Genomic DNA, 26,442 nt, shown 5'->3' with positions numbered 1-26,442 from the left:
CAACTGACAGCTCTGTGAAGGCAAATAAAACAAAAATAACCCATGAAGTTATGTGCATGAAGCCAAAACATACCTGCTGCTGATATAATACAAAACACCTCATTGCATTGGAAAACGTGGGGACAGGAATATTGTGCTGTAAATGGTGGACACTTGTAATACACCCCCCCCACCCCCACCTGGAGGCGGCGCTACACGATACACATTTACATGGAGAATTTGCGTTCCCCCACCCCAAGACCATGAGAAAATATAAAAACACCCCGATACACTAATCGGGGTCATGCTGATCCTATGTCGCATGCCTGGATATAATCAGTCTGGAATTGTAGGAGTCATAGCATGACAAACAAACAAACAAACACACACAAACACTGGTCCGTGAAATATGGTAAGGATTCTCAATTATGAATTCAGACACACTAGTCATATGCTTTTAAAGTTGGTGATTAATTATTAAGTCACTGTGGGTTCTGAAAGTTTAACTCCACTTGACACTAACGGTAATGAATGTTAACATGTCATTTTTAAAGGGTGTATAATTATAACTAATATACTCATCTTCCTGGAGCCTGGTGTTGGCTTAGTGGTTAGGGTGGCGGCTTGGGATCCAAGGGTCCTGAGTTCAAGCCCCGTTGGCTGCTGAATTAACACCAGGGGGTTGACTCAGCCTGTCATCCTTCCGAGGTCGTGAAATGAGTGCCAGTGACTGGTCCCGGTGTATGCCCCGGTTAGAATAGGTATACCATATCCCTGTGTGTCGTAAGAGGCGACCAGGGTTGGCGTCAGGAAGGGCATCCGGCCATAAAACATTGCCTCACAAAAAGCCAAAACCCCTGCACAGCAGGGAAAAATGGCTGTAAAAACGGTCATTTTATTTATTACTCACCTTCCTGGAAACTTAAAACTGTATTCATTTCACAAAACATAGATACCTGGTCATATGATCAGTTGTGTTTCGAAAGTTATATGATTATGATGCCTATATTACTCGAAAACGTGTGTGAAGATTTTCGGTTTTAATTTTCAGTACAAAGAGAGAAGATTTGTAACAAAACATCAAAAATTACTTTTTTTGACCTCAATATATACCGGTCAGCGTGTGCCTAGTTTGTTGTACTTTGTTTTTTGGGGTCTTTTATTCGATTATCGTGAGCATCTCGTTGGTAGAATTTCATGAATACTTCACAAACATGTACATTGTTCACAAGCTGAATGTTACTGCACAAATTAATCCAGGAACCATTCTTCAACCTTCTTTTTAACATCACCCTCATTTCTTCCTATATCTTGTGTTCTCTCTTCCTCGCATGAACATCACCAACAATTAATACATACTCATACGGGACCAATAGGATGTCCTTTCTTCTTGGTTTCCAGTAATCTGTACCACTGGCAATCAGACCTGTCATCACTGGCTTCCACAATTTGGCAAAAAAATAGCAGCTGACAAGGTGCCCGTGTTCCAAGTACTTATTACCTCCACTCACCGAAGGTGGATGGACATTATGTTTTCACCCCTGTCTGTCTGTCTGTCTGTTTGTGTGCAGGATATCTAAAAAAGTTGACAGATTCGGAATAAATTTGGTGGACAGGTTGGGTGTGTGACAATGACGAACTGATTAGATTTTGGTGAAGATCCGGATTGGACACTGGAATTTTTAAGTGATTCTTCAACATTGAGAGATAGTGCGAAAAACGATATGTTGCACAATATCACAAAAAGTTGTGGACGGATTGGGACGAAACTTGGTGACACGTTGAGTGGGTGACAAGGAAGAATTGATTCAATTTTGGTGAATATTTGAATCTCGATTCGGATCCAATAATTAACCTCCGCCATCGAAGATCGGAGGTCACTATTTTCACCCCTTTCTGTTTGTTTGTTTGTGAACAGTATTACAGAAAAACTCCTCGACGGATTTCGACGAAACTTGGTGGGGGGGGGGTTAGGTCTGGTCCAAGGATCATGACATTAGATTTTGGACTTGGTCCAAAATCCAATATGGCCACTATGGCGGCCAATTTGAAAAAATATTTGAATATTTTTTTTTTTTTGCATTTCTACATGTTTTAAGTGATTTCCAACCCCCCCCCCAAAAAAAAAAATTGTTAGAGAAAAAAAAATTTTGCAACTTTTTTTTTCAACAAAATTTCGATTTTTTTTTTGCATTTCAACATGTTATAAGTTATTTCCAACAAAAACAAGCCAAAATTATAATTGCGGCTGATTTTGGAACTTCAGGTGGATATACCCACGTAAAATCAATTTCTGTCTCAAGGAATCCAGTTATGACGAATGAATTGAGTATGTAAAAGTTAAAAGTAAAAGGGAAAGTTGCAAACTATAACTCTGTGAGCACTGTTGACGTCAAATTGAATGAATAGGATATCAGGTTCACTTGAGTGACCTAGCAGTATTGGCGGCGGAGGTTTTGCACTCTACCGAGTGCTCCCCCTCGAGTTTGGCTCTGTTTTTGTTGTTTTCTTCCATGGGGATATGCTGTGAGCAGTGTGAGCACTCCTCATTTTCATAAATGCCAAGGTGAGCCAATGAAAAAAATCCAAGAATTCACAAGGTTTTGGAAAAGCGATGATAATAGAAAACCGACACGCCAAGAAAACCCATCGAAAACCAAGACGCCAAGGTGAACAACGAATAGCCAAGATCTTGTGAAAAAAAGTCAAGGAGTGGTCACACTGGTTGTGAGCTATATGGATCACTTGGGATTATGGCTAGAGATGCAGCAAAAGGTGTGAGCCAACCAGTTACAGCCAGATTCCAAGGGGCCTTTCAGGCTCATTGAGGCAAGTTGAGGTAATCAAGATCAAAGGTTCCGAATGTAATGGAAGTTTTTTTTGTGACGCTTTTATGTCTGCTATTTTTCATGTAAAAGTTTGAATGGCTCTTCCACATGTGATAGATAATGTCAAAATGACATCAGTGTTCTCTTTCGAAGAATGGGTTTTCTTTCTATACAAAATCGATGTGCAAGTTGACAGAAGGTACAAAAGCAACATAGTGCCAGCAGGGTCACAGTTAGACACAATAATCAAGGGAATGAACAAACTGGAAAAGTGGAGAAAGATGAGTGAAGGAAGTAAGGGGATTGAGTTAGGTCAGATTAATGGGGATAGAAGAGATTGTGGATAGGGGTGGGGGGGTGACATGGGATATGGTGCACCTCTTGATTGAAACCCTGGAGGAAAGAGTGGATTTGAACCATTTCTGGATAACATCTCCAAAAACTGGAGAAAACAGAAAGAAAGAGTTGACGTGTGCAGTCAATCAGATTTTGGGAGTTTAACCAGGACGAAGTTACTGAAAGAAAGTGTGCATGCTGGATGATCTAGGAAGTGTCGGAGGACTGAGAGAGAGCAGAGAGCATAGAACCAGAGGAGAGGTGATAAATACAGAGGCCACCGATATAAAGCACGATGTACCGATCTGTCGGTGATGTGCTTCAGCCTCATCACAGGAGATGTCATTCATTTCATCCATCTCAGTCAACTTGTTAATGGGGGTTTATAGGACAACGATTCTTTTCTGAGATTCTAGATAAAATTTGAGCTTCAAGGCACATTAAGAAGAGCATTCAACTGAAAATATAGACATTGGGAAATATTGAAATGAAATGGTTAAGACCAAGAATCGCTGTGCATGTACTGCAACATGAGACACCTGCCTGCTGTGACAACTTATGAACTGATTTCCTTGGGCTTCTTAATAAGCCAAACGTAATATCGTTAACTTTCTCATCTGATAACACTGAAGCCCTGACAGGCTGTGAGGCATTTACAACTGAGCCAGTCTTATGAAATTAGAAAATTAACTCCCGTACAGTGTTACGATGTTGAACATCACTGTCAGGAAACTTTTCTGCAAACTCCTGTCTTACCCTTTCAATATATTCACCTGCACTACAAAACGTATGTTCCACCAAAAAAACCTCATGCCTCAAGTGGCAAAACCATCTTAGAATTGAATCTACTTATTTCTCAAAAACAACTGGCTTACAACAATGCAAAGGGCTGACATGTTGCTGATGTAATAACCATGTTAAACGTCATGTCGGCTATTTTTACATATTAACAATCGAGCTGCTTTTCATGTTTTACATGAAATTTGCAGAGGTGCACAGTGACTTTTGTGATACCCTGTATTATGTAGTCATTTCTCAATGATCACCCAATCAGGGACACCTTATAACTCTAGGGTTTTCCAACATTGTAGAAGGATGTGTCTCAACCATAAATGTTTGCAAATTCAAATACCCTCATGTATTTGCAAGCATGTATATAGGCTATATTTGAGTCAAATGAGTTAATTTTTTTAATTAAGTGATAAAGCCATTTGTTTTTCATAATTGCTACCTTATTCCCAGAACTACCGACATTAGCCCACTCTTTTTGAGAGATGCCATGGAACCTTCATGATACACTACCCCTTCCTGAAAGTTTTTCATCAATCCTGAGTCGTTAAGGATTGAGCCCAGACTAGACAGTTTATTACATGGTAAACACGACCTACTGAGCTATCCTGGCACCGCGAAAGTCATCACCAAGAAAATTTCACTGAAGTATTCGCCATGTAGGAGAAAAAAAATATTTTGCCAGTTGAACTCTTCAGGATTCCAGGAACAGACCCTGTACATCAAATTATAATGATCAAAACAAATAGCAGTGCTTGGCATCTACCATCAAGTGCACTCAACACTGAAATATTTAAATACAGTGCAAGAACTGCAAGCTACTTCTCCAGCTGAGGTTCACTAATGGAAACCCCATGTGGTGCTGAATTGACGATGAAGGAAGTCATTTGTACAATATGTGCCTTTATCTTATTTTCCCTTTTGGGCTCCTTGATGTGTTTGCCGAAAGCTGAGTGACATTAATTTATTTTTTTCCTCGATGCAAGGCCACTTGTGGTACTTCCCATAACAAATGGTAGCAATTTGCAGATGGCTGCTACCTTGAAATTAGTTGGAAAGGTCATGCCTCTAGTGTCTACTTGGTCCACAGAAATCTCTCCCTCTTTCCCATTGTATAAGAGCTCATAGCAACAGCTGCTAGCTGTTCTCTTCTTCCTCAAGACAAGAGAATAGGCCATTGAATTGTCTGCAGTCATCATTTGCACACCATCAGCAGAAGCTGCCAACTGCCCCACAAACCAACAAGATCAAATGGGCTAAGATCCTCGTCCTCTTAATGATGACGTCATAAAAACGAATATGACGTCATTGTGATGTATCAGGTTTGCGATGAATTATCTGTGCTAATGCCCAGCTTGATTCCCGCAAACAAAATTCAAACAGCTTGCCAATTTTCGGAGATAATGCTATAGGTGATTTCCATTAGCGGCGATATTATGACGTCAACTTTTTTTTTATGAAGAATTTCCAAAATCGGAGATAGTAACTGCCTGTGCATGGACTTTTTGCATATACATGGCAAGTTTCACGAAGATCCGATGAAAACTCTGGGTTGTGAAACAAAAAATGTCAAAAAATAGGAATGACGTCATAAAAATTGATATGACGTCATAGTGATGTATCATATGTGTGGTAATTCATCTCTGCTAATGCCCTGTTCGATTCCCGCAAACAGAATTCAAAAAGCTTGCCTAGTTTCGGAGATAATTTTTTTAGCGATTTCCATTAGCGGAAATATTTTGACGTCATAACTTTTTTTCGAGGAGGAATTTTCAAAATCGGAGATGGTTACTCTCTGCGCAGGGTATTTTTACATATATATGCCAAGTTTCAGGAAGTTTCGATGAAAACTGTAGGCTGTGAAACAAATGAAACAAAAAACAAAAAATGTCAAAAAAGAGGAATGACGTCATAAAAATTGATATGACGTCATAGTGGTGTATCATATGTGCGGTAATTCATCTCTGCTAATGCCCTGTTCGATTCCCTCAAGCAGAATTCAAAAAGCTTGCCGAGTTTCGGAGATTTTTTTTAGGTGATTTCCATTAGCAGAGATATTTTGACGTCATAACTTTTTTTCTCGGAGGAATTTTCAAAATCGGAGATGGTTACTGTCTGTGCAGGGTACTTTTACATATATATGCCAAGTTTCAGGAAGTTTCGATGAAAACCGGAGGCTGTGAAACGAAAAAGCCCACAAGAAGAAGATGAAGAACAACAATGTGAGTAAGACTTAGAGATCCTCCACGAGGATCTAAAAATAGTTCCCATTTCAACCTTACTTTACAAAGTCTGATGACTCGTGCGATGGCCATGCTGACAAGCTTTGTCATGGTGAGGTCTTCTTTTAATGGGCATAATCATTTTATTTTTGTTTGAATATTCGCTTAAACAGATGCTGAAAGTTAAGTATGATTTGAGATGCTTGAACTGTTTCAGAAAGTAGAAGGGCAATCAATAGAGCACGTAACTCCACCCCGCAATGTCTGATCCACAAGAACATATCCGGCCCAATACAGTTTTGAAATATGCAAAATATCGTTTATGGCCCTATCTCAATGGTGAAGAATCACTTAAAAAATTAAAGTAGCTGAATCCAGATGTTCACCAAAATCTAACCAATTCACCCTTGTCACACACCCAACCTGCCCACCAAGTTTCATCCGGATCCGTCCAACTTTTTTGAGATACCCCGCACACAGACAAATAAACAACCAGACAGACAGGGGTGAAAACATAACCTCCTTCACCTTCAGTCTCCGAGGTAAATATTCTCTCAACTTGTCTGGCAGCTCTAATCCCATCTTTCCAAAGGAAATCTCAGGGAGGCTAAACCCTTATAATTTATTTCTTTGTTTCATTTCTTTATCTCCTATAATGACTCTCAAAATTAATGATGTGATTTCATTTTGCATGCTTGGTAGCTTCAGATGACGTATTCCTGTCCCCACCAGTGGAATAAGCATTGATCAGAGTAGAATCATCGCTTTCATGATGGAATCATTTTGGATTTGTAAGAAGGGTAGTTAAAGTGACAATAGTAAATTGTCCTATTGATGTTCACTTTGCTAGCTGACTGATCTTGAAGCAGTCCATTCCACTTGTCACCTTGGAGGGTTTGGGGAAGGGTGGAAGCCATGTTTAGAATTCAATTCATTCTTATCTCTATATATCAGATCAAATCCTCATCTCCTGTGACCATCATGCTAATTCCTCTGTGTTCAGCTTTATGAAATGATCGATTATTTGCCACCTTTACTAAAAGAAAGGGAGATGATAAAAATTTGAAGGCCACTTCATGATTAAAATTGAATGTCGTTTAAAAGCACACGATCATACCTTTTCATTTTCTCCAAATCAAATGTAATCAGAGATTAAGAAATAAAAACACAACAACATAGAAAAATGCACGATGTGGTTTGTGGACGGTAATGGAAAAGCCGAGTCAAGTAGAAGTGGCCAGGCTCGCTTTGATTTATATTTATTATTCTTTATCCTTAGGATGCTTTGCTTTGCGGAGACCACCAAAGCATTATCAATGGCTTTCCGATTCACCTGACAGGCAGCAATTCGTCTTTCTCGGAGCGAGCCTATTTCTAACCGGCATCCGAGGAATAGCTTTGCCAGACAGTTATAATTTCAGGGTTACTTCAAAACTGCAGAACAGTGCAATCAATGGCAGATTGTTACGTAATGCAAACAGTCTTGTTTAAAATATAACTTCAGGATGACAATATAAAAGCAATATTGAAAAATAATAATAATAATAATAATAATAATTCTCAAATAAATATATAAAAGTAAAATAACTGTGTTCTGCAATTATTTTGTGCTCATTTGTATGTCTCCAGTGCAAACCATATTGACCATGTTGAATCAAGATGACGTACTCTGTGCGACCTCATGTGCACCAAATCGTAATGCTTGGAAACTATTCGAGTTGAGAACAGGTGGAGTGAACAGGTGGAAAAGGCGTAAAGCGATTTGAGCTGTTATTCCAGTCCAACGCGTTGGTTCTCACAACACCGTTCTCACCACCAAACAGCATCACTCCTTTTAAGCTACCTGTGCTATGCTATTCACTGTACTCCAGTGATGGAAGAGCGCCAAAGCGAATACAACAGTTGGTAGACATTGCATAATGCCCACATCTCCTGCTGACACAATGGCCACTAACACTGCGGCTATCCTCGGGAGGCATAAATTAGAGCAGGCGCTCATTTACGCCTTAAATGGCACCTTACGTAGGATCGCTGCATATGCCCACACACAGTCTTGCTAATGCAGTGATTAACTATCAAACGTTTTCCTTGGGGAATCTTGGCCTATCCCGATTCACCATCTCCTGCAACAATCCTCATCGCGCCTTCCATCGAGCTATTCCAATTACAAGTCGGAGTGGTTTGTTTTCTTGGTTAGTCTGATGTCATTTCGTCCATAAGCACTCTCTTGGGGGCTGTGTTTTCTCAACACATGTTTCAACATAGTAAACAATTTGCCTCATTTGCTGCTATTATCCATTAACCTGATGGCAGTTGTATTTGTGTAATTGTGCACGCTGTGTTCCAATTGCACTTGATGTCTGCAAATCAGAATCGTCTCAGCATCATCAACCATCATCACCTAAACAAGCTGCGATTTTCTTTCTCAAGTTGGCAAGAACCTCTGATGTGAAGAATCGGGGAAAATTTTTGAACAGTAGAATACAAGGCATTGATTGGCTATCTCTCCACACATGGAGTCATCAAATAGTGTTGAATAGGTTGTAAATATAGAAGAAGAGGAATTATAAAAGAGGTAAGAGGGGAGTATTAATGAATCAAGAGGAGGAATGTTGGTGTTGCGGGAGGCCTGGGGGGAATACGTTGGGAGCGGGAAGAAAGGAGAAATAAAGTCTGGAAGAGAGGAGAGTAAGAGAGGGGAAGTGAATTATGGGGTAAAATGGCGAAAGAAGATTGGTTGGAAATCTCCCCATCTTTGCTTATCTGATACTATGTTGAGTGTCTCAATACATGGAGGCTCTTGCATTGTTTGGAGAAATGGTTTCCTTCACTATTTTTGCTGTGGTTTGTCATCGGTGGTGTTATGATTGTTGTAATTTACAAGTACAATTCAGGCTGTACCCAAACATATGAAGCAAGGCTGCAACAAATTGTTTTCTAATGATGATAAAGCATGCCATTTATACAATGCTAGATTTCCATGCTGGTGGTGAAATTGAACACAAGGGACAGTTATTCAGCGTCTTTCAAGTATTTTCTAAGACCTGTATTGAATGAACCCGCTTCAAATAATGAGCATACATCTTCCTTCAGGGATGGGCCTGATAAAGACTCACCTCTGCTGACACGGTTGAGTGAAGGCAGCAGGGCACTTCCTGTTCGCAGCCTTTCCAATGAAGTTCTTCTGAGATACCACAGCGACTTTTCCACCAACGCTCTCTTTGCCCTGCGCTACCAGGGTACGCTTTCTTCTTTATTACAGGGCCGTGGAGAATGAAACAGGTGGCCGGCAGGTGTACATTTGTCCACGAAGGACCTCGTCAAACTCCTCATCATGCATGCGGGGTTAGCACTGACATTTTGCCCTGAAAGCTGAAATTGAGCCTGTGTTGCAAAGCACTACCTTGACAGAAGCTATCCATTTAGTTTGCCCATTAATATATCTGCAGGAGATTTGGCCAGTGGGTTTCCTTTGTGTTGTATCCACTCTCGTGTATGCTGGCTGCAATAACTGGCTGAAGCATGAGATAGTCAGTGATTGCATTAATCCTTTTACTCTTTCTTTAGCTTACCAGATGACGTCTTGTCAGAAACCGCCTGCCATTCTCAATGGGGATTTTCTCACCGAGCACGAGGAGTTCTCTATCGGTAAGTTTGGCTTTGTTGCGCACACTGTTGTCCATGTGTACAACATTGCTGAATGTGGACTTTTATTTGCCTCTACCTTCAAAGTAAGCCAGGGAACAATTTTCATCGACTGTTTTTTAATTTATAGCTGGCATGGACAAGCATTGTTTATAGCCAATGATACACTCACAAACATGTACTCATAATTGATATCACAAGTGTATTTCACAGCCGGCATGGACAAGACATGGTTGCCTCCTCGTAAATCACTGAGAAAACAGCTGAAGTTGTATTTATCCCCTCGTATTACATGTTATTACCTCTGTCACCGAAGACGGTTGGAGGTTATGTTTTCACCTCTGTTTGTCTGTCTGTGAGCAAGATATCTCGACACGTTATCGACGGATTTGAAGGAAACTCGGTGAACAAGTTGGGTGTTTGACAAGGACGGAGTGATTTGATTTTGGTGAAGATCCAGATCCGAGAATTTTTGAACTAATTCTTCACCATTGAGAGACGGGGCCAAAAACGATATGTAGCACAATATCTCAAAAAGTTCGGGACGGATTTGGACAAAACCTGGTGAACAGGTCAGGTGTATGATGAGGACAAATTGTTTCAACTATGGCGAACATATGGATCTGGTTAAGAGAATTTTTAATTGTTTTTAACTGTTTCTTCACCATTTAGAGAAGCCTGCTGATGGCTTAATGGATAAGGTGGCTGGTTTGAGATATTCGGGTCTTGAATTTGAGCACCTGTCGTGTCGTTGAAATAACACAAGGTGGTTTAACTCAGCCTGCCATCCTTCTGAGGTCAGAAAAATGAGTTCCAGCTTGCTACTAACAGGGGCACTGCATCAGCGGAACAGCCACGCTTCCGATAATGATGCAAGCAGCATCCACAGGCTGCACACATAACAACAACAACAACAACAACAACAACAACAACCATTGAGAGATGCAGCCAAAGTGGATGACAGCAGTAAATATACGGTAGAATTTCTGCTGACCAAGAACAAATTGGAACACGAATGTTCTCTTTTGCGTCGGCTTCATACACCACTTGTGACAATTCATACTCAAAATTGGCCAAAATCAGATCAGTGCAAATTAGTCTAATTAGAATAAATCCAAGATGATGGACTGCTGAGGAGTTCGTTGTGCGATCTCTCCAATAACCCTCCTCGGGGCAGAAAGGTTTTATGCACAATATTGTTCTTTTTTTTATATCCAGTGGTCTGGCTCTGAACGTAGCGACACTTAATTGAATATAATTCACTTCTGGGTGCCATTAAAATCGAAAAAGTTTCAACAGACGTTAAACAGAAATATTGAGGATTACTGTCGTTTAAGTAAAAGCGCCAATGAACCTCCGATTCAATCACGTGCGCATTGCTCAAGAACCGGTTTTCAGGTTCTAAGATCATTCATTTTTTGGGTGTAACTGAGGTGTTGAAAAATAAAGAATGACACCATGATGACGATATATTTCCCGTGAGGACTTCAGATTTCCAAGTGACAGTCCTAAGGTTTTGTGATGAGAGTCGTGATGAGTGGGCTGAAGCTGTCCGAGGCAGAATTGAATATGCACGGCACCTTCAAATGGTGGACGTAATTTATCACCAAATGTGTCATGTAAATTTTTTGACTGGGAAGCAGATTCCTTCTAGATATCGGCGCCAACAAAACCCAGCAAAGCATCCTCGCTTGGTAGGCCAGAAAATTTGTCACGAGAGGAGACATTTCTCAAAGTCGTGGATGAATTGAGAGAAAATGATGATGAGCAGACGACTGTGAGTGGTCTTGTCGAACGTAGGTTTGTCTGCTACCTGTACTGACACATACAGTGGTAAGTATATGAAACATAAACGGTGTGAACATTTGAGTGATAATGTTCTAATACCGAACATCAATGGCAAACCTGATGTCGTCACTTTCAGAAGGACGACAGCAAAAATTCTTCAGAAATTCTTTGACATGCCTAAAGTGGACAATCCGGTGGCAGAAAAACATCGAATCGTCAAGGCGGCGGAAGCACTTATTAAAAGTCAGCAGACATTTAAGGAATATTTTCCTGATGCATATGCATTGAAATCACTGGAGAATATATTATACATTGTATTTGCCAGAAATAACTCTTCAATCCCACTCTTCCCTCCAGTTCATTGAAACAGCTGTTTACCACCATCTTCCCCCATCCAAAACCACGATCTTTTCCAGCCCCGCTAACCCACCCCAAACACACCTCCTTCAAATTCCCTGCTTTCTTTCCTGAAAGTCCCTGTCGTATAAGGAACTGAAAGTCCCCATCATGTCCATCTTGTTGTTTACCCTGTGTATCCCACCCCATCCCTTCCACAGATCTCCTCATGCCTCCCCACTGCTTTTTCTTTCCCTCTCCCACCCCTCTTGTCTCCTGCTCCCCTTGTTGTACATTATGTGTGTTAGCTCTCACATAAGCCTCGACGGTGTATACAAAAATAAATAAATAAATAAATAAATACTCCGTTGTCTGCTGGATGTTATTTTTCGTGGGAAATTGAATAATCTAAAAATTGCTTCGATCTGTCGAAGCATCATCCAGGCAACAAGGCCGAGAGTCCTTAACACACCAATCCAATTCGGACTGGCAGTGGAGTTGCATCACCAATATGGATCTAGATTTCTGATTGATATGTTGAATAGCCTTTGTTTTTGTTCATTCTGCTCTGAAGTGCTAATTTTGAGTAATGTGCTGCATGCTTTCATGTGATCACTATTCCTGTTTCCGGTCATTTTCAGCAATATGTGACAGACAACGCTGATCACATTATTCGAACATTGGATGGACTAAATACATTCCATGGAATGGGGCTCTTCGCTGCTTTGACACCATAAATCAGAAAGCATACCCATATACAGAGAATCCTGCTGTTAAGTGACAACGGTATCACTGCATCCAAAATCAACATTTCTTATTATACAGCACCGGAAATGAAAGCGTCCTTGATCGATCGCAACTACCGCCTCAAGTCTCAAGTGATCTTACAAGTGATTTCGATCTCATCTGGAAGATCTCATGTCTGCTCCACCCTAAAAGGCCAACATTGTCTGGCATGATGCAGGCTGTATGTACAGTCTCCCACTCTGGCAAACCAACCATCATATTCCAGCACATGAAAGACACGGACCCAACTGACTTGCGTTGAGTATGCCGAAAACGCAGTGAATCACATGCTAAATGGCAAGGTGTATGCCAGGGCGATGCGAGGACACTCCCTTGTTGATGCAGCTCTAAACGCTATCATGCTTTCAAAAGCTTGCAGTGCATATTGCTCCCAGGGACTGAAATGCCTGCCTGTCATGATACAACCAATAAAAATGTTGACGAATGTCAAACAGACCGTGAGCAGGTCAGATCGATGTTAACAGATGGTACTTCAGGTCCAGTAGACCCTGAGAAATCTGCTAACAGTGCATCAGTGAATGCTAACAGGACATCCAGATCTTCACAGGGCAATGGATGTGTGATGGGTTACTCTACAGAGAGATATCCGATGAAGTGGTGTGTACCAATGCTGCAGTGCACAAGGTTTGTGAAACGTTGGAAAGACAGAAGGGCAAAATGAGAAATCAACCCGACAGGATGTTTAAGGTTACTGTATAGACACATCAATGATGTGCTTCGCAAGCTCTTTCTTGAAAGCAGATCGAACATCAAATGGGAAACTGTGCAAGTCAGCACTCCACGATTCGCTACCACAACTCAATGCTACAGGTCATTTCAACTACGTCGTGTCGGTTTATATCTACAGTGCCTTCAGAAAGTGTTCACACCCTTGACGTTTTCACATTTTATGTTACAGCCTGAATTTAAAATGGATTAATTTTTTTTTTGTCACAGATCTACACAAAATACACCATAATGACAAAGTGAAAACATGTTTTTAGAAATTTTTACAAATTAATTAAAACTGCGAAGCTGAAATATCTTGCGTCAATAAGTATTCCACCCCCTGAGTCAATACTTTGTAGAAGCCCCTTTGGCAGTGATTACAGCTTCGAGTCTTCTTGGGTATTTCTGTATCAGCTTTACACATCTGGATTTGGGGATTTTCTCCCATTCTTCCTTGCAGATATTCTCAACTTCTGTCAAGTTGTATGGGGAGTGTCGGTGAACAGCAATCTTCAAGTCTTTCCACAGATTCTCAATGAGATTCAAGTCTGCGCTTTGGCTGGGCCACTCAAGGACTTTCACCCTCTTGTTCTGAAACAATTCCAGTATTGCTTTCACTGTATGCTTGGAATCATTGTCCTGTTGGAATGTAAATCTTCACCACAACCTGTTCTTTTGCACTCTGAAGCAGGTTCTCCTCAAGGATTTCCCTGTATTTGACTCCATTCATTGTTCCCTCTATCCTTATAAGTCTCCTAGTCCCTTCTGCTGAAAAGCATCTCCATAGCATGATGCTGCTACCACCATGCTTCATGGTAGGGATGGTGTTCGATGCTTGATTAGCTGTGCTCGGTTTCCACCAGATGTAGCGTTTTGCATTCGGGCCAAATAGTTCAATTTTCGACTCATCAGACCACAGAATCTTTTGCCTCATGCTCTCAGTGTCTTTCCCGTGCAATTTTGCAAACTCCAGGCATGCCGTCATGTGTCTCTTTCACATGAATGGCTTCCATCTGGCCACTGTTCCATGAAACCTCGATTTGCAAAGTGCAGCAGAGGCTGTTGGCCGGCCTTCCAGCAAGTTCTCCAATCTCAGCCAAGGTACTCTGTAGTTCTGTCAGAGTGGTCAATGGGTTCTTGGTCACCTCTCTGACCAAGGTCCTTCTTACCTATTTGCTCAGCTTGGTCGGACGGCAAGCTCTAAGAAGAGTCTGGATGGTCACATATTCTTTACATTTCCGAATGATGGAGCTCACTGTGCTCTTGGGAACTTTCAACCCTCTAGAAATTATTTTATACCCATCCCCAGATCAATGCCTCCTCACAATTCTATCTCAGAGTTATTCGTACAGTTCCTTGGACTTCATGGTAAGTTTCTACTCTGACATGCACTGTCAACTGTGGGACCTCATATTGAAAGGTGTGTTTCTTTTTAAATCATGTCCAATCAATTAAGTTGGCCACAGGTGGACTCCAATGAAGTTGTAGAGACATCTCAAGGATCATCAAAGGAAATTGGATGCACCTGAGATCAATTTGGGATGTCGTAGCAAAGGGGTTGAATACTTAGTAAAGGGGGATGCAAGACATTTTAGCTTTTAATTTTTAATCAATTTGTAAAAAAATTGAAAAACATGTTTTTCACTTTGTCATTATGGGGTATTTTGTGTAGATCAGTGATCAAAAAAAGAAGATATTTAATCCATTTTAAATTCAGGCTGTAACACAGCAAAATGTGAAAACGTCAAGTGGTGTGAATACTTTTTGAAGGCACTGTGTATTCAATATATGGAGAAACTGAAGGATTAAAATCCAGAATTACACAAAAATTTCGAAGCTGGGCATTTCGTTATCTGCAGGAGTGATCTTGTTTGGGCAGCACTGTCACCATTTTTTGCCATTGAACAAATGCTGATGATTACCATTAAAATGATTGATCGGCTTACTCACGGACATGGCGTGGCAGAGAAGCAATGCACAAGATGGTTACTGTGTATGCATGCATGTGCAGAAGTTAATAGCATGCCTTGCAGTAATTGACCAATCAGCAGTACACAACCAGCGAGCAAGCAGCATGTGGAGATGTCAGTGGTGAGGAGGATACGTGATAAAAAAAGATGTGCAAATGATTTTGTTGTTTCTCCAAGCACGAAGGCCCTTTTGAGTATGGCGAATCACTCCGCAATATAGCTGCCGGCATAACATTGAAATCTTCTGTTCATGTGGACCATGCCATCGAGATTGGCAATGCCATAATACAGAAAATGATTCAGGAAGATGCATTTGAGTTCTCCTTCAGAAACAAGGACCAGACAGTCATGGTGGGATGTAAGACTGCATTGCGCCTCGGTGGCGAACTGATTGTGGTAGATCCAAAGCTTTTATTCCGGAGACTCATCACCAATGCCTGCCATGGGCTGAAGAATCTTCTATGAAAGGCCAGCAAGCTGCAAATGGTGGATGCCCTTCGATAAGTCCTAACAATGCCGTCACTAGTAAAGAACCCACATGATCATACAGTGCATTCAATGGTGGATCACTTCTCCATAGGCTACCATGGAAGATTGATTCCACTTTTAATGACATTTGTTACATCTACGTAAACCATCTGAAATGGTTTGTCAATCCAGTTGTGATATTTGATGGATACGTTGCAGGAGGAAATGCCAAGGACACAGTACATCTGAGGAGACACTAAGGAGCAGTTGGTCCAAAGGTCGCGTTTGTTTTTGGAATGCTGCTGAAAATGAAAATGACCAGTTGCCACCAAATGCGAACAACAAGAAAATTTTAATTGATCTACTCAGTGATAAAGACACCGCTCGCTAAAGGCCCGGTCACACCTTGACGTTTTAGCCAACGTATGCCGATTTTTTAATTTTTTTTCTAAAACGCTGGCACACGTTGAATACGTTATGGGTAAGTTTTGATAACATTGAGAGCACGCTGAAAAACACTGCCATACGTCGTTGTACGTTGGCTTTAAACGTTGTACTTTTCGGTTGTCCTCAAATTTTTTCATGCTTGAAATTTCACGACGTATGCCGGCGTATGACTCACACGTTCCGCTACGCTGGCCACAAGTTGTATGCACGGTCTGCGATCGTTGACAGACGTCAACACATGCTACTTGTAAGTTAATCATAAGTTGAGACACCCCGAGGTAATGTTTAGCGTACCCGAAACTTATTTCTAACCTATGATTAACGTGTTGTTGGCACGTTACGCGATCGTTGCCACACGTCGACAGACGTTACTTTTAAGTTACTCATAGGCTGAAAGACGTCGGTATAATGGATCGTCCTTGCGTCAGCGTCCACGGCCACGGCCAGGACACTTATTTGCAGCATTCTTCAAACTTTTCTTTGGCATGACGAGGATGTTCACACTTCGATGTCTAGCTTGGCTATGATTCCAATTGTCCATCGGCAGTGTCTATTTAAAATAATCGAGTTTGAGCGTTTTAACACGTTCAGAAGAAACGCTTCAAATTTCCAAACCCCAGCGTCAAAAAACAAAGGCGAGTGACAGCAATTTAAATCGTTCATTGTAAACAATGAAAATAGCTGAGTGGTACCGTTTAAAAGTCGTTGAGTGTAAAAAAATCCAATTGTTGAGCGCAAGCGTCTACTTTCAATAGTGGAGATGCAGCCATTTAAATCGTTGAGTTTATCATTTAAATCGTTAAATCGTTAAATGCAAGGATGATCCATCATAACCCACACCCTCCCCCTCACACTCACCTACTACTGCCAACATGAACAAACTACTACGAATACTGATACTAATACTAATACTGATACTGATACTGATACTGTTACTGCTGACATTGACATCGACTCAAAAAGGACTCGAAAACACTGTTGGGTTCCCCTTTTATGAGCAGCATTTTTATATACCAATTCCCAAAACCGCTGGGAACACGTCTTTATATGGCAGTTGTAAGCTAGAAACACGTTAATTTTTTTTTTTTTTTTGTCGACCGGAAGACGTCATTGGAATACGTCTACATACGTCGATGTGTTTTGGGACTACGTAAAGAATTGGTTCAAAGCACGTCAAACATAAGTTAGAATTAAGTTTCGCGTAAAAAAGACATTACCGCGACGTGTTTCGACTTATGAGTAGCTTATAAGTAGCCTTTGTGGACGTGTGTAAGCGTCCACATATCGTGTGTAAAACTTATCCCCATCGCATGCGGAACGTGTGTCATACGCCGAGTACGTCGTAAAATTTTGAACATGTTTAAAATTTCTTGACGTACTCTACTTACTACGACGTATGATAGCGTACTTTAGCGTTCTACTCACGTATACCAAACTTACTCATACCGTATTCGACGTGCCCCAACGTTTTAGACACATTTTTCTTAGGTCGGCATACGCTGGCAAGATCGCCAAGGTGTGACCGCGATGTTGACACTTCCATTTCTACGGCAGTTATGATTCGAATCGTTGTGCGTCAGCCTTTTAATAGGCTACGTCACGACATCGTCGGCGATGCGTGCAACACGCTATGCCTAAGTTAGACTATCGTTGGGCATCGGTTGTGTAGGCCGACAACAGGTTCAGCATTCGTTGGTATAAGTTATCTATAACACAACGAAACGTTCTGTGTCCATTACCAATGCGTTATACATAAGACCAAGTCGCTATGAATACGTCCGAATCTTTAAAAAAAAACATCAAAAGTTCAATGTAAGCCAGCGTTTTACATACATTTTAATACGTTGCCATCGCTGGCTAAAACGTCAAGGTGTGACCGGGCCTTAACATTCTTTCCATGGTCTATCTTCAGGTCCAGGTGTGGATGGGAAGAGTTGACCATTTAGATTCCTGGATGCTGGTCTGATAACTACAATTAATGGTACGCAAGAAACAAAAGGTCCGTAAAGGGAAATAATTGTACATGAGCACGCAAACAATGACTCGTCTCAACTCAAAAACCACGATTGGCTGAAATGATATACTGCGATAATGAAATTTGAACACAATAGATTGCCCGCGATTGGTCGAAACCCACAATATTTGAGGGTTTATGGTGCAATAAACTCTTAAATTTTGTGGGAATTATGTACCTGGAGAAAAAATCTCTTAAATAATTTTCCTTGGTAATCTGTCGATGTGTTCCTTTTATAAATCATTCTGCAGCTCCATAACCCGGTGGATAAATCTATAATAGTGTGTGTGTGTGTGTGTGTGTGTGTGTGTGTGTGTGTGTGTGTGTGTGTGTGTGTGTGTGTGTGTGTGTGTGTGTGTGTGTGTCCTCCATAACTCCAAGACCATGAAACCTTGCAGCCTGAAACTTTGCATGCATACTGAGATAACTCCAAGGAAGTGCATGATTGAAAATTGAGTGTTTGGGTTAATTAAAACACCCCTTTTGATGATAATTAGTGTCCTTGTTTAATTATGTCCTTTATCAGGTGCATCCTCGAACACCTTGCTCTCGATGGGGTCTAAAGACGCATCCTGGGTGACCTCGCTGGGGTCTTAATTCGCAATTTTATTCATCCGCTCAACCATGGCTCGATTTGGAACAGGCCACAATGGTTTATTAATGAGAAAGTGCTCAAAATGTTTTTTTTTTCACTTGCCTCTCAGACAATCATCAAATGCCTCATCGACAATCGTACGAATCGACATAAACGTGCAACTGAACCTTGACGTGTCGAAATTAACACGTGGATGAACCTTGCCTTGTGGAAGCGAACTTGCAAATAAACAGTCAGCCTTGTGTATGGAGTGAATAAGCCCCCATAGAATTATCACACAGTATGGAAATCTCACCTCGACTCCGGCCGAACTGTGAGGAGTGGGGAGGAGGGATGACCTTGGTACGCTGATGCCCAGAGAAGCTTTTGGCATGGAATGTCAACGTGGAGTGGTTTTGCACCCCGAGTGCTGTGTTGGTCCTTCATGAGCACAACCCGTCTGCCAGCAGGAGTGGATCCAAACACTGGCAAGGTGCACTGGATCACAATCAGGTCTGTGGTCAATGTGCGCTCAATGATATCAAGGCCCAGCCTGTCTCCGCTGTGCACAGCACTCCACCGCCCCAAGGCTCCGTATGCTTCTGGGGCTGGATCTCTGGTTCACCTCCAAGACCTCCTCCATGTTTCTTCTCCCAACCGCTCATTGCTTCACCTTTTATGGCAACCACACAAGGTCAATCTTGAGAGAAGGCAGCATACTGTCTGAATCCAAAGATTGACCAAAGCTTGACCATTGGTTCAGAGCATTGTTTTCCATAACAAACCTTTGACCCAGTTTGTTTCACGTTAACGTAGGAGTGTAATTCTCATGTTGATCGAACCGTACAGCCTCAGCAAAAGTCATCTTCAAAGTTCAGTTTATAATTATCCATCTTGATGTTATTGCCACCGACGCAATCCGTTATCTGCACACATAACCTTTTACCCCCAATACATCTCATTTATTTAATTCACTGTAACTCAAGTTGCCCTTCTCACAGAATTATGTCATGGAAGTCATCTTTAACACAAAACATAACATTTGCAATTTCTAGGATTTACTAATCTGTAACAGTTGTTCCATACAAATATAGACTCATGGAAGAGCATAATGGTAGAGAGTAATTAACAATGCAGTGACAGTGGAACAATGGAGCCACAGTTTGACATAACAATCAAAGGAATACATTAACAGGGGAATAGTAGAGAGTAGGGGAGGACCCACCGTAAACCTGTAAGCAAGAGGATTGGGTAGGTATGGTTAATGGGGGTAGAAAAGATTGTGAGTAGAAGGACTCATCCTGCACTCAGCTTGATTGTGCCTGGATATCCCCGATCAAGGTGACTGAGGGTGACGGGGGCGTTCTCTGCGCTCGACATCACAGGATAGGTGGAGGACCCGAAGCCACACTACCTGTCTCCCATTAACCACATGTGAACCCTGTTGAGGCCGACTGAGCTGAGACCATCTCAGGGGCAAAACGTTGCACCTCAAGTTACTCCCCCACACCCCCGATCCCCCGCACATGGCCCCAAGTCCCCACTTGGGGCCATGTGCGGTTCGTCGTTCCTCTTTCTCTTATCTTCTCTACTTGGCTTCTAACGTTTTAACATTTCTGCTTCTATTTCATATTGCCTATTGTTTTACTACCATTCCTTGTAAGGCGGCTTTATGGCTTTCTCACTTTGCCTTCTGCCTTGTTTGGAAAATTCCTTTTTTCAGCATTTTTGTCACGGTGACGAATTGATTTTTGCACAACTCAACATCGTGCGTTTGGATGCACAATTTTGTGCATATTTTATCCCTTTTGCATGTTTCATTCAATTGGTCTGTGAAGACCTGTTGTCTTTCTTTCTCGCTGTCCATCTCACACCAATGAGAATTTTTTGGCCCTGCCTTGTGACCGGCCAAATGTACGAAATATGTTTCCAATGTAATTTGACCAATGATTTCAGGGCTTCCTGTTCAACTCCCTGTTTCCACAACAGTGTGATCTCCCGCAGGAGGATTGTGCATAGTATCAAGGAATTTTACAAACCCCTTCCTAATGGGAATACCACTTTTGATGAAAGATACCACCTTCCTAATAGAACCACTTTTGATGAAAAGCCTTGGAACATCACCACGGGATGTAAATACGCAATTGTTTGTTTTTTTTTCTTTTAGCTTACAGCAATCAGTTAGAACCTGACCATTCAAATCATGTGTTGCCTTTTGCTTGCAGATAATGTAATCAAGTATCGCTGTTTTCCTGGTTTCACACTGGTGGGCAACGCAGTTATAACCTGCAAGTTGAATGGCCGCCTGCAGCCTGATGGATTACCCCCCTCCTGCGAAGGTAACAAGAGTCATGATGCTTGATTGGGCCTTGCATTTGAAACGTGCACTTTGATGCATTCAATGGCACTTGATACTGATTCAATCCAAGCAGGTCAATCAACAACTAATGGTTAGCATCATTCATTAAGGACAAACGTTTTTTTTTTTTTCACAGGGTTCATTGCTTTTAGAGATGTGGGTCATTATTGTATTCCCCACTATCCAAAAACAATTCAGAGGAGCATTCAACTTCACTTGACTTTCACTCCATTAACTTCAGGTCACATGTTTCACTTTTGCTTCAAACTCTCCATGCCTGTAAAAATATAAATTTTCAGATGACTCCTTCAGCCGCATCTCGATTACTTCACTCGGTTCTTCCTCGTCAGTGACTTGGCAGCCACACAGGTGGGACTTCAAATAATGAAAGTCATTGAGGGTCAAATCAGGGCTGGATGATGGTTAATCATCCAGCCCTGCTTGTAACCACAGTCATGATGGGATGGTCCTCTGCAAAGGCATGGTCATTAACGATGAGACCACCTTTGGTCATCATCTCTCACAGTTTATATTTGATGGCCAACGGCAAGTTTTGTATGAGGATGACTTTTGCATCACATGAGGATCAACCCCTTTGATTTTAGTTTTCTGAGCCATTCAGTGAATCAGCAAGATTCCTTTGGGACCCCAGAAAAAAAAAACATTAAGGCAGTGGTTTTAACAGCTTTGAGCCAGGCACAATATTTGTTGGATATTGATGATCCCTTGTGTTTACATTCCGTGGATTCCCATTTGATTTTAGGATGCCAGGAGTGAAGCGACGTTGCACGAGCAGTTACCAGGTGAGTGATACATGTGGCAGGATCTATGCTAAGCAGTTTGTGAAGCTCGTAAGATACGATTTATTGCTGTCAATCATGTGTGCTGCGGTTTCAGCACCTCATCTTACCGCGACGTTGGACACATCGAAGTGTTAGTCGATGATTGTAAGAATGCAGTCTTCATGAATTTTAAGTGCTGTGAATATTTTGACACCCTTAACATGGCAATCCTCCATGATTTGTACCTGCACCTGGGCGACAATTTGTGGGTTGGGTTGGTTGCTTCTACTAGTCATTCTGACCTGGGGTGACCTTCGAGAGACTCCTATCCATGCTTAAAGTCTGCGACCAATTTGCCTCCTCTGGACTGGGAGGGTGTACCTGCAACATACACGGAAACCATGCCATCACGCATTTCTTTGGTGCTGCACTTTCTTTGCATAAAAATTTGATTACATCCTCATACTCAGTTTTAATATGATCCATTACTATACACCGCTTACGTCTGGATTATACTCCGAAGTCCGAAGCGACAAACAACGTCAGATTAATGAAAGCAGTAGCTTGTAACAAGAGTGCACATCTAAGTTTATAATGAGCAAAAAATCAGCAGCTCGAGTGTACCAATCAATATCTCGTTCATCGAACCTGTTGAACGCCCCTCATACACAGCAAAAATTTTCTTTCTCTTCCAGCTCAATGCCCCACGAATGAGATTCGCAATGACTCATCCGGAGTGATTCTCAGCCCGGAGTATCCACATGATTATCCCAACTTGCAGTCATGTTCCTGGAGCATAGCCCTGGAGTCTGGATACAACATCACCATTCTGGTGGAGTCATTTCAGAGTGAGGAGCTTTATGACATGTTGGAGATTTTTGATGGTATGTGATAATGTCATCATGTGAGTGATGGTGGGAGGGAGGGAGAGGAAGGAGGAGAGGTGGGGGTGGGTTAGTCTTTCCTTTGTTTGTCGCATTCATAATCGCATAAAAAACCCATTTAATTTTTACTCTTTCTTGATCTCTTCCATTTGCAATGATATATGTAAATGAAAAAACAAATAATATATGTCAACAATATTAGGATAAGGATAATATGCAAAGGAAATATCACCACAAGTTGTTATTTTTCAACCATTGCTTGTTTACACACTGATGCTGAGAAGGTACCGCAAATATTTTTTCAGGCTATGAGAGCCATTGATTGTTTGCAAAACGATGGAATCTTTGCTTCTCTCTCTGCTCCCCCTTCCCCTCCGCACCCTCACACAGTATACCCAGACCTCATGCTTTCTTTATTATTCTGCACCCCTCCTTTATTTTTCTGTTTTGATTTCTTTTTTTTTTCATTCATCCTCTCTTCCTTATCTTCCCATTGCACAAATAATTTAAATATGGCCCCTTACAGTGCATTATTACCTTTGGTAAAGTTTGAACTTTGTAAATATTATCAGCAAGAACCAAAAATAAGTTCCTCTAACTTCATGACGAGTTTAAGTTTCTTTTGTTTTCTGAAGTCGTCATACCACATCTGCAACATTGCAAAATCACAACTTAATATGCATTTTACATTGCACTTTGCTCACTGGGTCAGGTGAACTGAGAATTTTCCTCCTTTTGAAAAGAATTTGCCTTATTTTATCTTTGCTACTGCTTGCTTGGAGGTAAACACTTGCTCTTTTATTCAGCCAAAATCAGCTCAGTATATTCGAAATGGCCAGTCTAATAATGCAAATATGGAGGGAGATCTGAGCCAATGCTCATTTAAATGATGCCAACATTGCCAGGAGATCTTCTCAACCTTTGGTTTTACAATTCATACTTTTAACGAAGATGCCGTAGGTTGTAAGGAGGACAACATATATATATATATATATATATATATATATATAATATATATATATATATATATATATATATATACATACATACATACATACATACATACATACATATATGCATACATATATTTGAGACTTCAACAAATTATGTACCATTCTCACAGGACCAAATGAAAACAACCCTCACCTGTTAACCATGAGTGGTAACTATTCAAGACCAACAAACGTAACGAGCCGGGATCATCACGTGTTCTTGCGCTGGACCACCGATCATGCTACCAGCAAGAAAGGCTTCATCCTTCACTATTGGGGTCAGTTTGCAATAGCTTGCACAAGCGCACTTCTCTATGCTCGAGTTTAGACATCATGAGGGGCCGAGCACCTTTTTCCCCTTTATTCTTAATTTGCCATGTTGCTCACCTCATTCAGATGATTCTTAAACTTGAATTATCTAGGTTATGTATTTTGGGGTTAAGAAATACAGGTTTAAATATAATGTTCTTTGATAATATGCCTGATATTGAGAAATAGTAAGTTTAATATTCCACTTATAAGTGCATTAAAACTTTTGCAATTACTTTATAACACTTTATTTTTGGATTTGCAATTATTCTTTCAAAGGACAAGATTTTTCTTTCTTTTGATTGATTATATTGATCATTGCACCACTTGATGCTAAAATATTGTTGCATAGTTTGTCACTAAAATAAGTTGATCCTTTTTTTAAATGAATAAATAAATAAATACTTGCTTTCATGCACACACCAACAGACAGAGACATCAGATAACACAGGACTTGACTACTGTAACACAATCTCTTTGACCCTTGGGAGAACTAACTTACCGGTGCACTCTGGGTGCTGGTGACATCATCTAGTTGCGGTGTTTTTTTGCTTTCTGCAGTCAGCAGGGTATTTCAAGGAGAAATCTACCCCGCCCCACCACATTTGCTATCATCTATTGTCCAAGAGCTGAGCATGAAGTGAGGAAACATAACATACCGTTTTTAAAGTCCTTGGTTTGACTTGGCTGAGGTTTCGTACTAACAAGAAAGCAAAAATAAATCGTTTTATCATGAGTGTAATGTTGTGGTTCTTGGATTTAGTTGATTTTTTATACTTTCTCACATTTATTTTTAAAAGGACAGATGAAGGTTAGTCGAGTTTCAAAGTTTTGAGCAGATCAGTGAAAAGTTTACTCAAGAAGGTAGTAAAGAATGGAGGGTAAGATATTATTTTGATTGTTTTCTTAGCATTGCAATTATTGCCAAAAGTACTTTTTTCGGCCTCAAATGTTATCCTTTGCTTCAACAAGCAAGCAATCCTTCAATTTAACCAAACGATCTTAATCATCTTGTGTCTCAACATTAAACTTGTCAGCAAGCATAATGTGATACGAGATGACACTGAAATGTAAATTTGACAATGTTCACATGGCCATCATCAGGCCTATAACAAACAAATGGCTACATAATTGCAGTTTCACTTTTTGATCAGTGTGTCACTGTGTGAACCATACTCATTAAAAGGACAACACAAACCAATGGTGAGATCTGATGTAGCTTTCAGTATGACTTTCTCCTGGAAATTTCGCAATGTATCCATCTCTTTGCTTCCTTTTACAAGCATTATTTGTCTTTTACAAGTCTCCCTGCAATTCACTGGGGATTTTGCATATTCATTTTCCATTTTCTTCACCTCACCACTGAATCCTTTTCAAGCGATGTACTGCAGCACACCCCCAGCACCACACCATGGCTCCGTCCTCAGCCAGAGTGGTGGCGGCGAGGGTTCTGTTGTCCACTGGGGTTGTGCATCTGGTTACCGACTGGTCGGACACCGCAAGGCTGTGTGCCACAGAGCAGAAGGTGGCTGGTTCTACTGGGATACCAGACAAGTGCCAGCTTGTCAAGGTCAGCAGCCCTGCTCTGCCTTCACACACACCATGATTTTATGAATGCCTGTATTTGTAATCCTTCAACAAATGAAGGACAGAGACAGATTTTTGGGTCCTCGGGGATTTTGGGGTATTTTGGGTCCTCTGGGCATTTTGCCTCTTTTTTGAGTCCTTTGGGTCTTTGAGGTCCTTGGGGTCTTTTGAGTCCTCAAGGTCTTTTGGGTCCTCTTGGTCCTCGGGAACTTTTGTGTCCTCAGGGATTTTTGGATTATCTGGGTATTTTAGATCCTCTGGGTCTTCAGGGTCATGGGGGTCTCAAATGGTCCTCAAAGATCGAAGAGGTCTCAATCGACAAAAGAGTCAAAGGGGTCCATTTTTGTAGAAATAATTTGTAATTGAAAGGTTCGTTTTCTTCATTTTTGACGGATGGGTGGACAGATAGAAATAATCAAATATTGAAGTTGCTTCATTGCTTAAAATAACTGCAGAAAATTTGGCAGATAGAAAGAGATAGGAGTTTGATACCAAAAGAACGCTTATACTCCAGAGATGCTGGTGAGGGTCTGTGTGCTGAGGGAGCAGAGGGGTGATAAATAGCAGAGGTCCCACCTCCCTGCTTGCAATGTGAGAGCAACAGGCCTTGTGCTTCAG

General features: G+C 41.1%; 1 protein-coding gene across 4 annotated transcripts in view; it reads left to right on the top strand.

The window, feature by feature from the left end:
- LOC147017206 (CUB and sushi domain-containing protein 3-like) overlaps nucleotides 1–26,442 on the top strand; it is an 879,227-nt gene that overhangs the window by 644,660 nt on the left and 208,125 nt on the right. For all 4 annotated transcript variants that reach the window (XM_085846657.1, XM_085846658.1, XM_085846656.1 and 1 more), the window contains 6 exons: nucleotides 9,248–9,393; nucleotides 9,722–9,802; nucleotides 21,137–21,250; nucleotides 22,748–22,936; nucleotides 24,060–24,206; nucleotides 25,616–25,807. In XM_085846657.1, the coding sequence (XP_085702783.1) occupies nucleotides 9,248–9,393; nucleotides 9,722–9,802; nucleotides 21,137–21,250; nucleotides 22,748–22,936; nucleotides 24,060–24,206; nucleotides 25,616–25,807 (869 nt within the window). The remainder of the gene's footprint in view (nucleotides 1–9,247; nucleotides 9,394–9,721; nucleotides 9,803–21,136; nucleotides 21,251–22,747; nucleotides 22,937–24,059; nucleotides 24,207–25,615; nucleotides 25,808–26,442) is intronic.

This window comes from Eptatretus burgeri, chromosome 11 (assembly GCF_056783735.1).
Source record: "Eptatretus burgeri isolate ZD-2024b chromosome 11, Ebu_testis_v1, whole genome shotgun sequence".
Classification (NCBI taxonomy): domain Eukaryota; kingdom Metazoa; phylum Chordata; class Myxini; order Myxiniformes; family Myxinidae; genus Eptatretus; species Eptatretus burgeri.
Note: the sequence above shows the minus strand (reverse complement) of the source record. Positions and strands in the feature narration are given on the sequence as shown.